The following is a 12,382-nucleotide window of genomic DNA, read 5'->3' as shown; positions in this document are numbered from 1 at the left end:
GTCATAGGAATTACTTGATTATAGCATCAAGGCTGGCGGTTATTCCGAATAAATTGATATAGGTTAGACTAAGTTGAAATGCTAGAAGATAGCCTGGATGGCTCAGTTGGTTAGAGCATGGTGCTCATATTGCCAAGGTTGCAGGTTCAATCCCTTGTACAGGGCAGCTGCATATTCCTGCATTGCAGGGGGTTGAACTAGATGACCCTCAGGGTCCCTTCCAATTTTATGATTCTGTGTGCAAGATTCTTTGGTTGTTACCCTTATTCCTATTAATCACAATTGTATTTCTTATCTGTGCCTTATCTATCCCGGACACACTTTTCCTAGCCTGTTTTCTTCAAACAATTGCGTAAAATCACACTCCACTCTTGCAAGTTGTCCTATAGCTGCTTCAGTTGCAACCAGATTTTTTCCTCCGTGCACAAAAGCATGCAGTGGAGGAATAGAAAGCCATCTGTTTCTGTCATAGTAGTTTCATAGGCAAAAGGATAGTTAAAATGTGTCGCAAGACTAGCAGTCCACATACAATAACTCTGGGCCGTGTACCCTCTATATTTTCTCTCTGTTGCATTGTGCTGTATGTTCTCTTCCTTCCTTCCACCCATAAATTTATAACTTAGTTCCCTCTATTTTGTGCCTGTTCTTTTCTTCACATATGTCTTCTCACTTAGATACAGAAAGAGAGAAAACTCATTATTTCTTCAGATCCCTTACAGAGTAAGCTGTTTTGTAAGCAGTGGTTTATCCCATGCAGACTGGAAGGCTGTGGGTGGTAAATGGATGGTGTGCTAGACAGTATTTAGCATGTGTTTCTCTCAAGATGGGGTGCTTTGTTAATGAAGAACTGAGGGCTTTTTTTTTACTAGTGACAATCGATCACTCATATTTCCTGTCTTTTTAAAAAAAATGGTATAGGACAGGGATTCAGAACTGGTAGACCTTTACATGTTGCTGGACTTGAATTTTCATTAGCCCAGCCAGCATGGCCAATGGTCAGGGGTGGGAGGTATAGTCCAGCAACATCTTCGAAGGGTTCCCCATTCCTGGTGCAGAGGAGCAAGTAGATAAATTACTCCTATCATTTTATTTTGTTGGATGTTCCTCTTTCAAGTTTGAGAGAAGAACCAACTGAGGTGTTCCAAACTGTGTTACAGAACTGGTCATGGCTACAAAGCTGAACCATGAATCAGTAAGTCTCTGTTTTGTATTTTGCCTCTGCCACGAACTCTCTAGGTAGCCTCAAGCAAGTCACAGCCAGTTTCCTCTGGAATACGGCGATAGTACTGACCTAATTTTACAGGGTGGTTGCAAGTTTAACATTAAACATGTCGTACTGGGAAAGCACACAGTAAATTGGCAGGATGTTTCGGTATCATGGGAGGTGAGAAGTGCATGGATTGCTGTAGCCTCAAGCAAAGCCAACTTGCATTGTTGTGACACAGTGCAGAAATCATCTGGCACCAGTTGAATTAAAATATATTGGAGTTTGCAGTAGGAATGGTGAGGTGGAGTTACTCACTTGAGATTCAACCCTTTGGTGCTTTCCCAGATAGATGAATTGGCTTGGGCTTCCCCTAACCCTTATGTAGCATAGCTACTTAAGAGTGCATTCAGATCTTGGTACATGTCATTGGAGCGGGGGCAAATCAGTTCTGGTGTCCCATTGCCCCTATTTAAATGTAATGATCCCATAGTGACTGTTATGTCTGGATTACGATTGCTCCCCTGACCCATATCTCTTCTTTTCTTGGTTCTAGGCAGAAAAAAGTCAAAGCATGTTGATTCATTCTTTTGTAATGTCTATCTCATCCGAGATGGAACTAAACTATAGGATATGTGGGAAGTTGTTATGAAACCAAGGGCGTCTAGTAGCCCTGCATGAGTCTTGCTGGTCTTATCTGGCACAAACTAAAAGAGAAGACCAGATATGAATTGTGGTTCTTGGCTTTAGGCTGCATTCTTTAAAAAAAACACAACAAGTTTAAAATATGCAGAATCATCACGTAACGCAGATTTCTGGTGCTTTAGAGTATTCATACCTAGATTCTACACCAGGGGTCCTCAAACTATGGTCCGCGGGCCAGATCCAGTCACCAGAGTCCTGAACCTGGCCCGCCCGGCAACTGCAGAACCCGCCTCGCCCCCCCCCCCACTTTCCTTTTTCCCACGGGGAGGCTGTAAGCAAACGCTTGGCACACACAAAAAGGGAAGCAGCGAAAAGTAGCAACAATTCCGTCCCCAGCGTTCCAAAACGCTCCTCGGCATTCCGAAAGGGCCCCTCCCCCTCCCCCTCCCCAACGTTCCAAGGCTTACCTGTGCCAGTCAAGGAGGGCTTGGAGGGGAGAAATGTGACACTGCCGGGCTGCTAGGGGAAGCAGGATAGGGCTAGCCGAAGGTGTTCCTTTTAATATATGTTGGTGTGGCTGCTTGCTTGATCGCCTCTCCCTCCCTGATGGTCACAGATCCATTGCAAACACAGGAGGGCCACGTAACGGTGGGCGAAGCTCCCTTTCTCTCTGCCTCTCTTAGCTCCCCACCTTTTCCCCTCCCTAAGCCCAGGCCAAGAGACAAGCTCAACAAGTATACGACCAATTTAATAATAATAAGGTGTTTCGGACAGTACTGCAAGTAATTGGGAGGTGGGCAAAACTCAGTGTTACTCTACGTAGACCCCTTGAAATTAATAGACCCAAGTGACTCATGTTCATTATTTCCAGTAGATCTACTCTGAGTGATCTAGCAAACTGGCATTGACTACAACCCATAACATAACATTTTAAGAGCCAATGTGGTGTAGTGGTTAAGAGCGGTAGATTCGTAATCTGGGGAACCGGGTTCGCATCTCCGCTCCTCCACATGCAGCTGCTGGGTGACCTTGGGCTAGTCGCACTTCTTTGAGGTCTCTCAGCCCCACTTACCTCACAGAGTGTTTGTTGTGGGGGAGGAAGGGAAAGGAGAATGTTACCCGCTTTGAAACTCCTTCGGGTAGTGATAAAGCGGGATATCAAATCCAAACTCTTCTCCTTTTCTTCTTAAATATTGTATTGTTTTTCCTGTTTTGTGCACTACAAATAAAATACAGTGGTACCTCTGGTTGTGGATGGGATCTGTTCCAGAGCTCCGGTCAGATCTCGAGGTTTTCCGCAACCGGAGGTGCTTGTTCTGCGCATGCGCGTGGTGCGGTAGAGCACTTCTGCGTATGCGTGTGTGGCAAAACCCAGAAAATTACTTCTGGGTTTACCGCATGTGTATCCCAAAGGATACACAACCAGAGGTGCGCGTAAGTAGAGGTACCACTGTATGTGCAGTGTGCATAGGAATTTGTTCATATTTTTTTTCAAACTACAGTGGTACCTCAGGTTACAGGCGCTTCAGTTTACAGACTCCGCTAACCCAGAAATAGTACCTCGGGTTAAGAACTTTGCTTCAGGATGATAACAGAAATCGCACAGTGGCGGTGCGGCAGCAGCAGGCGGCCCCATTAGCTAAAGTGGTGCTTTAGGTTAAGAACAGTTTCAGGTTCAGAACGGACCTCCAGAACGAATTAAGTTCTTAACCCGAGGTACCACTGTATAGTCTGGCACCCAGGAATGTCTGAGGAACAGTGAACTGTTTAAAAAGTTTGAGGACTCCTGTTCTACACCATATGAAGCACCATGTCACAACTTTCCTGTTTCTTTTAAAACATATTGGTGATCTCATTTGGTTAAGGAAAATATGTTCATGAAATCATCAGTACAACTGGCAGATGTCTACTCTTAGGGTGGGTTAAATATTTGTTCCCATCTGTCCTTGCTTTGATTAGAGAAAAAAATACTGGAAAAAAGTTGCATAGAAAAATTGAAAGCTGGTCACTTGAAATCATGTGGGCGTGAAAACTGTTGCTTTGTAAAGAGAGCCAAAACCTTGGCTATCATTGTTTCTCGCATAAAGCCTCTGTTGCACTGATGGAATGGGAAGGAAAGTGCTTAGAGTGATCAGGTATTCATGTTTGTCTTTTGATTATGGTTAAGGGACTGGATTGTGTGCTTCAAACCTATGCATGTAAACTATCAGCACCTTTAAAGACCATAGAATCATAGAAATACAGAGTTGGAAGGGATCCCAAGGATCATCTAGTCCAACCCCCTGCAATGCAGGGATGTTGTGCTGGGTGGGCTTGAACCACCAACTTCTGGTTTACAGTCACACACAATGATTCATTGTGTTACAGAGTTACAGGGGAGCTCTGGTAGCTAAAGTGATCAAATTTCTCATTGGTTAGGTGTCCTGTTTTTCACACACACACTGCTTTTTTTAAAAAAAAATTATTATTATTTCCTTTAGACAGAATAATTTGCCCCGGTTACTGTCCAGCTTTTGAAAGTAGCCAGGCGCATTTTGCTTCGAGGAACTGAACCATGTTCAGCCATGGTTCACATCAATGCATGTGTGTCCCAAACCATGATTAACAACGGCATAATCTTTCATGTAAGAAGAACGGAAATTTGTCATTCTGTGTCCCACTTCTGACCCCTCAACCTTGGTTAAAAGCTAAAGAAAGTTGTTCCTATGCCAGCTCCAAGTACGGTATTCATTTGCAAATAGTACTCAGTAGTTACCTATGCTGCCCATAAAAGTGAGAAAATTCAATTTACTGACATGGTGAATAAAATATACTATTTCTGGATATATATGTGTGGGATTGCACATTGCTGCTTAATAGAAACTGCATGTACTGTCTATTACTGTATGTTAATTTCACAAATAATCTTCATGTAATTATGGCAAACATTTTAACTTAAAATATTATTAGTTTTTCTAATTGCTCTTGGGTAATCCAGTACTGACAATAGAAACACTCCTACTTTTCTTAGTTTAGTTATAATGGATATATTCAAAGAAAAGCCAAGAAAGTTTGCTGCAACAAAGATTAAGGCTGCTTTATGGCTGTGAATCTAAAAAGACAACTAGGAGAACTCAAGTTTTGTTTTCTAACGAAATCCATAAATATGTCATATTGTAGGACTGTTGAAGTCTCTGCTGCAACACTCTGTGCAATGCTAGACACTTGCAATGTGAATGAGATAGATACAATGTTGGAACTATTTGACTAGCTGAATGTTGAGTAATTCAACAGTTCTTGACTGTGGAAATTTTGTTGCATTGACGTGTCCTAATCTCAGTGTAGCTTTTAACTGCACTGCTGCAAAAGAACCTGGAAGTGCTGTTATTTTCTTTGCTACTTTAAAGTCTGCTGATCTTCTAATTGCATTTTGTATTTCTGTCCCGACCCTGAAGCAGTTAGGTGTTCTGGAGATGACTGCTCCAGGGTAATGTGGCAGCACAGATGTCAAATATCATGCTATTGTAGTATATAAAGTAATGACTTTGTGTGCAGATAATGATGATAGTGAAGTATTCTTGTGTTTGGTGCTATTTTTAAGAAATGAATTTAATGTAACTGAGTGGTAGGAGTAGCCATTTGTGCAAGGGCTTAATGAGACAGCTGGTGCTCAATGTCTGCAGAAATGTCCTTCGTTCGTACATGTCTTGTTTTGGAAGCAATATGTACATAATACTGCAAAAGTCTTTACAGTCAGTTTATATGTTGAAAAACTGAGGTCTACAGTCTGACCTCAAATGTTTCATAACTAAACCGATTTCCATCTTATCCACACAGGCTTGGGGCAGCTGAGCCTTAACTCTATAAAAAATAATAATAGTGACACAGGTAGTGAAAAAAGTCTACCATCCCATCTGTGATGGGCATGAGGTTGAGAGAGGATTTTAAAACCCGCTCTGTTGCAATTTGATTCTGCTCCTTGTCTCACAGGTTTCCCCCTCTTAATGAAGAAGTGAGGGTGACTGCAAATGAAGAGGAGAAAAAATGTTCAGTTTCCTTGTAGTTGCAGCTTATTGCCCTACATACTACTGCCCTGGATGTGAAGAGTGGCTTAGGGGAAGAAGGGTGTTTAAAAATGGTGGCTCCCTGAAAACTCTTTCCTCCCCTAGGTTATAGGCAGAATAGTCCTAAATTCGCATGATGGGAAGATTGAAGTGACAGATTGTCCATCATTTCCAAAGGATGATGTTTTCCTTTTTTTGAACAGGTGGAATCTATGTCTTCAAAATCCTCCAGCTGAAACCAAGCAGGTCCAAGGCTGGCCCCAGAACACCCCATTTCAGGTCCTCCCACCAGCAAACCCACCTGTGCTCACCAAGCTTTCAGTGGGCTTAGTGAGGGCCTCCCTCAGGTGTGTCTTGCTACCAAAACTCATCTGTGTGAGCAGAGGGGCACCTCTATCCTGTTCAATGCCCTCTAGATTATGCCTCATTTATTTGGCAAATATATAGGCAATAGGCATGAGCACTAGGCTCTCAGGCAGGCACACACCTAAATACAATGTGAACAAATGCAGTAAAAAGACAGACTAAAACAATGGAATTGGAAAGCAGTAGGCCAAGAGCAGATGATAAAACTCAGCAGAAGGCTGAGAAACAGTGAAATCAGCTGGTTACCATACTGGAATGCCTGGACAAAGTATTTCACTTTATCAATATGTTGGAATCATATTTGGGAACACCCTTCTGATGACAGAGAGGCTTGTAAGTGAGCATCTGACAATGACTAATGGTCAAATAGGAACATGTGGTTGAAGTCAGCCCCAACTTGTGCTTTGAACTGTGCCTGAAAATGGACCGGCAACAAATGTCACTGTTTAACTACATGGGAGAAACTTTGTAAAGGGCAGTGCCAGTTCAAAATGCAGCTGTCTGGCTATCAACATGAGCTTCTGTGAAGTCTTCAAAGGCAGCCCATGTAGTTGACCAATCTAGTCAACTAGTCATCTAGAGGTTGCCAGGCCATGGATAATGGTCAACAGGTTTTCTCTTTCCCAGGGGGTGGGGAGTCGCAGCTGATGCACTAATCCATGGGTAGGCAAACTAAGGCCCGGGGGCCGGATCCGGCCCAATCAACTTCTAAATCTGGCCTGCAGACGGTCTGGGAATCAGCGTGTTTTTGCATGAGTAGAATGTGTCCTTTTATTTAAAATGCATCTCTGGGTTATTTGTGGGGCATAGGAATTCGTTCTTTTTCTTTTCTTTTCCAAAATATAGTCCAGCCCCTCACAATGTCTGAGGGACAGTGGACCAGCCCCCTGCTGAAAAAGTTTGCTGACCCCTGATAATCATAGCTGAATTCTATTGGAATTGAAAAATAGTGTTTTATGGTCTTCAAATTTTTGCTTCAGATAATAAAATTTAGTGTTTCAAGCAGAGTTATATGGCACTATGGAGTGTGATATAGCCTGACTGCTTGTACAATACCTGCTCCCATTGCAGACTGTGTGTGTGTACTGTCTTGCTATGGCATGAATAAGGTAGGGTTGGCCACTGTGAGCTTGGCATTGGTAACTTCAAGACTGGACTACTGCAATGTGCTCTATGTGGGGCTTCCCTTGGGCTTTACCTAGAAGATCCAGCTGCTATAGAATTCAACAGCTAATTTGTTGATCCTATCAACACCAAATAACAGCTTTGCTGGAAAGACCACTGGTTGTAGTGGCTCTCTGTTTGTGGAATGCTCTCCCCTGGGAGGTTCGCCTAGTGCCTTCATTATACACCTTTAGGCACCTGGCAAAATTGTTCCTCCCTAACCAGGCCTTTTGCTGATTGACACTCAGTGCCCTTTCACTGTGCTTCTCAGATGGGGTACTGCTGGGAGCAACTATATGCCCCCGAGGTGCACTCAGCCTGTCCTGGAAACTGGATTTTCAATGTTGTAGCTCCAGCCTTCTGGTATTATTCACCAGCCAAAACTAGAAAGGCACCTAGCAAGATGATGCTTAGGTGTCTACTGAAGACCTTTTTGTTCAGGAAGGCTTTCACCGAGGTCTCTCTACTAACAAACTACTTTTCTATGAGTGGAGAGTGTATGTTGGCTTGCTCTTGGGGATAATTCAACATGTAGCTGCCAGCCCCCAAACACCTACATTCTGCTGCGGTGATTCAGTTGATTGTAAAAGTGGGCCCAGTGTTGGAGTAGGCAAGATGAAGCTTTTTTAAAACTTCTGATAGCTGAGGCATTATTTTTCTCAAGTAAAAATAATTCTGTGATGGGACAAACTCCATGCTGTCTGGGGGCACCCACCCGCTGTGCTTCTGTGTGGATTCCTGACACCTCCTTGGGGTGGCTTATTTTGCTGTGCTTCTGTATCATGAGTGAATTATTTAGTTTCACTCAATGGCAGAGACATAACAGAATTACAGGCCCCTAGCAATGGTTGATTAGAAGGGGACAAGGCTAGAGCAGTGAATGAAGCAGTGAAAGCAGCAAACAGCCATTTATGAAGGCAAACAATTTTTTGTGTTCAGCTGAGTCTTAAATTTATTTTTAAGTCTCATGTCATGACCACTATTAGTGGGTCTTGGCAAAGATGTTTACTGTTTACAAAGTTTACTACGGATTCCTAGTTAATAAAGTGAGGGTTGCTGGAATAGTAGCAGAGGATAAGGCATTTGAAAAGAGGTTCAGTCAATGCAGTAGGGAATGATGAAGTGATATAGCTTCATTTCAAATTAGGACAGACTCAGTTTAACCTGTGGCCTGTTCATTATCTTCATAACCACACTTGCTACCTTTAAAAGAACAGAAATAATGAATTTTATGCCCTGCATCTATTGTTGGAGGCAGTATGATTCCGAATACCAACTCATCCTTACCAGATGACTTTGCAAAATATATGATGAATAAACCAGTGATCTCAAGCCCATAGCGGATTGGGGGAGGAAGTCTGAAAGCTTTTCTAGTAGGTCCCATGAAGATTCATGAAGGCTAACATTTCCTGTAAGTAAAATAAGAATTTTGCTTGAAAAAATGTGTCACTTTCCAAATGGCAAAATCAAGGAAAAGTCTGGGAACATTTTTCTCTTGGAGGTAAAATTGCTGATGATCTTAAACTGAGTCAGATAACCACAGAACGAGGAAGCCAAAGGACCATTTTGTAGCCTAAAAAAACACCCTTAAGATAGTTTTGGGAAGTGAAGTTTGCATATGTATCAGAAGAATATATTCAATCACACCATTATTATGATAGAAGTGTTTGGTCGTCTAACAGAAGCCATTATTAATTTTGTCTGGCTTACCTTTGCTTTAGAGTATGTGAGATTCTTTTGCAAGAAGTAAAGTGGTTATCTTAGTCATACGTAGTTGCCATTTTTTTGTCTTGCATTTTGTGGGAATTGTACTAATAAAATGCCCATAACAGGCCATCAGGGGATGCTGGTTTAAAACGTGGGACATCAAAGAGCTGAGTCTTGTACATAACTGGTGAGCTGTCTGAGTCTGTGTGTGTTTAGAGGTAGAGTAGGTCTCATAAGAAGAATCAGCCTCAACTGAGAGCCTGATAAAAGATCCTTTGGGTACTGGATCTGTCCCTTGAGCTGCTAGGTTTACAATGCATATTGGTTTACAGTGCTATTGCATCTGTGTAATCTGCCAAAGTATTCAGTTTGTTAGATGATGGCTGCCAGCCTTATTCTCTGAAGAAAGGGATACTTGCTTCTCAACTGTGAAGTGTGTTTGGAGGTTGAAGTGACTGGTTAAACAATGCTGTGTTCTTTCGCTGTTCTTATATGTCAATAAGCAGAACGCTGTTGTCAAAAGGATGTTCTCTCATGGTCAAGAAAGCAAACTTAGGCTGCGATGGTTTCCCCAGAAACTCAATGGATTGCTTCTATGTTGCTATTGTTAGCCTAGTCTGTGCTTGAGGTTTAAATGGACTGAGCTTTCTTGTTCCTATTCATTCTACTCAGATATGAATATTTTACAGCCTTCAGTTAACATGGTAATAAATACAATTTCTGACTTATATGCCTTAAAAAAATCTATTCCAGAACAAAATCTGATATTCATGAATACTTATGCCTTAGCAGCATTTTGAGTGGACTAAGAATGTTTTGAACAGAAAACCTTTTTGTTAAATATTTGAAAGTGGGTTTGAGCCCTGCTGCTGCATTCCCTTCCCCAAAATTTGGAATTTCTCTACATGACCCCTAAATCTGCTCTGTTTTCCTTCACCCCCCCTTAAACTTGTTATAATAAATACTTTTTAAAGTCCTTGCACTAGCGGAACTGATTAGTTAGATACAGCCCATAGAGATTGGAAGCTGGGTGTTGTTTTTTTGTCTCATACTTATCTCCTAGTTTGGTACATAATGATGTGTTTTGTTTCTTGCATCTTGATTCACCACATCTGGACTCTAGTCAGTGACTTGAAGATACACCTGGTGTTAGTTACTTCAGTATGCATGTAGATATTAATTTATAATTTTATCTGACTCTTCCCTACGCCCAAAACACTCTTCCTAGTGGAAAGGCCTTAATACCCTGACAGGTCTTCAGAGATAGGTGTTTTTGTCAATTGTGGAGGAGCTATTGTTAGTACATCTCTACAGTGCTTTTAGCACTTTGCATAGGGGTAGTTTTGTTCAGAGGTTCTGCTGAGACTGTTTTAGGATTGTGGGAGGATTGGTCTTTACCTACCTGCAGTTATGTAAGTCATGCAAGTTGGAAGGCAATCCCCATAGTTTGTTGTTTTAGAACCATAAAGCCCCTCTCAAAATACAAATGCACATTCTAATATTTTTGGAATTCTAAACCTCATATCTGACCATCCCTTTTTTTACCTGAAAAAACTACAGGTTTCCTGTGTACCCTTTTCAGAAGAAGGTAGATGTTCCTGCGTGGTGACAGAAAATATAATTGGAAGTAGGAGTTAAATTCACTAACTTCTTAATACATTGCCATTTAAATAAAAAACTGGTTATGATGCATTCCAGAAATGACAAAAATAGCAGGGGAAAGAATTCTGACAACCACTTATGTAGCTGGAAAAAAAGCTGTTTTTTACTAGTCTGTTGGATGAGTTTGTTTCAGACATTTCCACAAGAAGGAAATCACTGGTGTGTAACCCAGTAGAAAGAATTGAAGGTTTACAACCCGCCCCTGTCATGGGCCATCGCAGAAAAATAAATTTTGTGATTCATCATGTCTACATTTTTAGGATATTAAAACTTGCCTTCATGTGTTTTCCAGATGTTTGCCTGTTTTGCAATTCTAACTGAGTGTACTTTTCATTTAATTCTAGGCCCTCCCTTAATTTTGCTGACTCAGATTACAGATTTCCAAGACGGAGGAGAGAGAAGCATAAGCACCAGAGGAAAATATCCTGCAGACTGCCCATGAAAATTACTATTGCTCAGATATTTATGGCTCTGACGGGGGTGCGCAGATAGTGAGAAAAATATTTTTAAAATGCCCCCACGGCTATAAATTGCAAGATTCTTTTGCTTTATACTTATCAGAATTTGATACATTTTCAACTTGTTGTCTTTAGAATACAGAAGCATAGCAAATTCACTACACCTCCAAAAACGTATGTTTAGACAAATTGCCCTGAAAGTAATGGGGGCTGTATCTGACTGTTTAGACTGTAAATGCTTGCAATAATGGAAGTTGTAGCAATACTGGGATTTGCGATCTCTGCAGTATTGCTTGAGCAAGACAACAGTTGCAAGTTTCCCCCCTTATTTGCCTCACACAAATGGATGTATCAGTAGAAATAGTTTTGGTTCAGCTTACAAACAATTGCTCCTTTCAGAAAATACTAGCAAGACATGACCAAAAACATCAGCTGTTTTAGTTGGAATACAACTTAAGTGCCGTAAGAATGCCTAGAAGAGGCATAATATTTCAAGCCAGAACTCGGTGGCTGTTGGTCGGTCTTGCCTTGCTGTTGAGTTTGTTGCTGTTTATGTACCTCCTTGAATGTGCTCCACAAACGGATGGCAATGGATCACTTCCTGGCATTGTAGGGGAGAGTTTTGGTAAGGAGCACTACCAAGCCCTCCTGCAGGAGCAAGAAGAACATTACCAAACCAGAGCTATGAGCCTCAAGCGCCAAATTGCTCAGTTAAAGCAGGAGCTTCAGGAAATGAGTGACAAGTTAAAATTGTTACAGGAGAAGAAAACCCCAAGAGTCAACAGCATGGGCTATCAAGGCACCAAAGAACAAGCACCCAACGATCTCCTGGAATACCTGCATTCTCAAATAGACAAAGCTGAAGTGAGCATGGGGGCCAAGCTGCCTAGTGAATATGGAGTCGTTCCTTTTGAAAGCTTTACTTCCATGAAGGTGTTCCAGCTGGAAATGGGGCTAACGCGACACCCAGAGGAGAAACCTGTCAGGAAAGATAAGCGAGATGAATTGGTGGAAGTAATTGAGGCTGGCCTCGAGGTAATCAATAATCCAGATGAAGAAGATGGTCAAGATGAAGATGACGGAATAGGGGAGAGACAGCTTTACAATGAAAACGATTTTATAGAAGGTACTTT

The 12,382-nt window shown here is 41.8% G+C and overlaps 1 protein-coding gene and 1 long non-coding RNA gene across 6 annotated transcripts in view; one reads left to right on the top strand and one right to left on the bottom strand.

Moving 5' to 3' along the window:
- CSGALNACT2 (chondroitin sulfate N-acetylgalactosaminyltransferase 2) overlaps window positions 1-12,382 on the top strand; it is a 33,732-nt gene that overhangs the window by 1,367 nt on the left and 19,983 nt on the right. For all 4 annotated transcript variants that reach the window (XM_083614779.1, XM_083614781.1, XM_083614778.1 and 1 more), the window contains one exon: window positions 11,136-12,375. In XM_083614779.1, coding sequence (XP_083470905.1) covers window positions 11,718-12,375 — 658 coding nt within the window. In that variant the 5' untranslated portion in view covers window positions 11,136-11,717. The remainder of the gene's footprint in view (window positions 1-11,135; window positions 12,376-12,382) is intronic.
- LOC310763018 lies at window positions 8,236-12,226 on the bottom strand. Of its 2 annotated transcripts, none has more exons than XR_014548377.1 (3): window positions 12,087-12,226; window positions 8,700-8,831; window positions 8,236-8,621 (listed from the first exon to the last, which is right to left on the bottom strand). It is a non-coding gene; the product is annotated as an uncharacterized lncRNA (long non-coding RNA). The 2 variants fall into 2 exon arrangements; XR_014548378.1 differs by having other exon boundaries at window positions 8,236-8,625; window positions 8,710-8,831.

This window comes from Podarcis filfolensis (genome assembly GCF_964270895.1).
Source record: "Podarcis filfolensis genome assembly, chromosome: 5".
Lineage (NCBI taxonomy): Eukaryota > Metazoa > Chordata > Lepidosauria > Squamata > Lacertidae > Podarcis > Podarcis filfolensis.
This window is presented reverse-complemented; position numbering and strand designations above follow the sequence as displayed.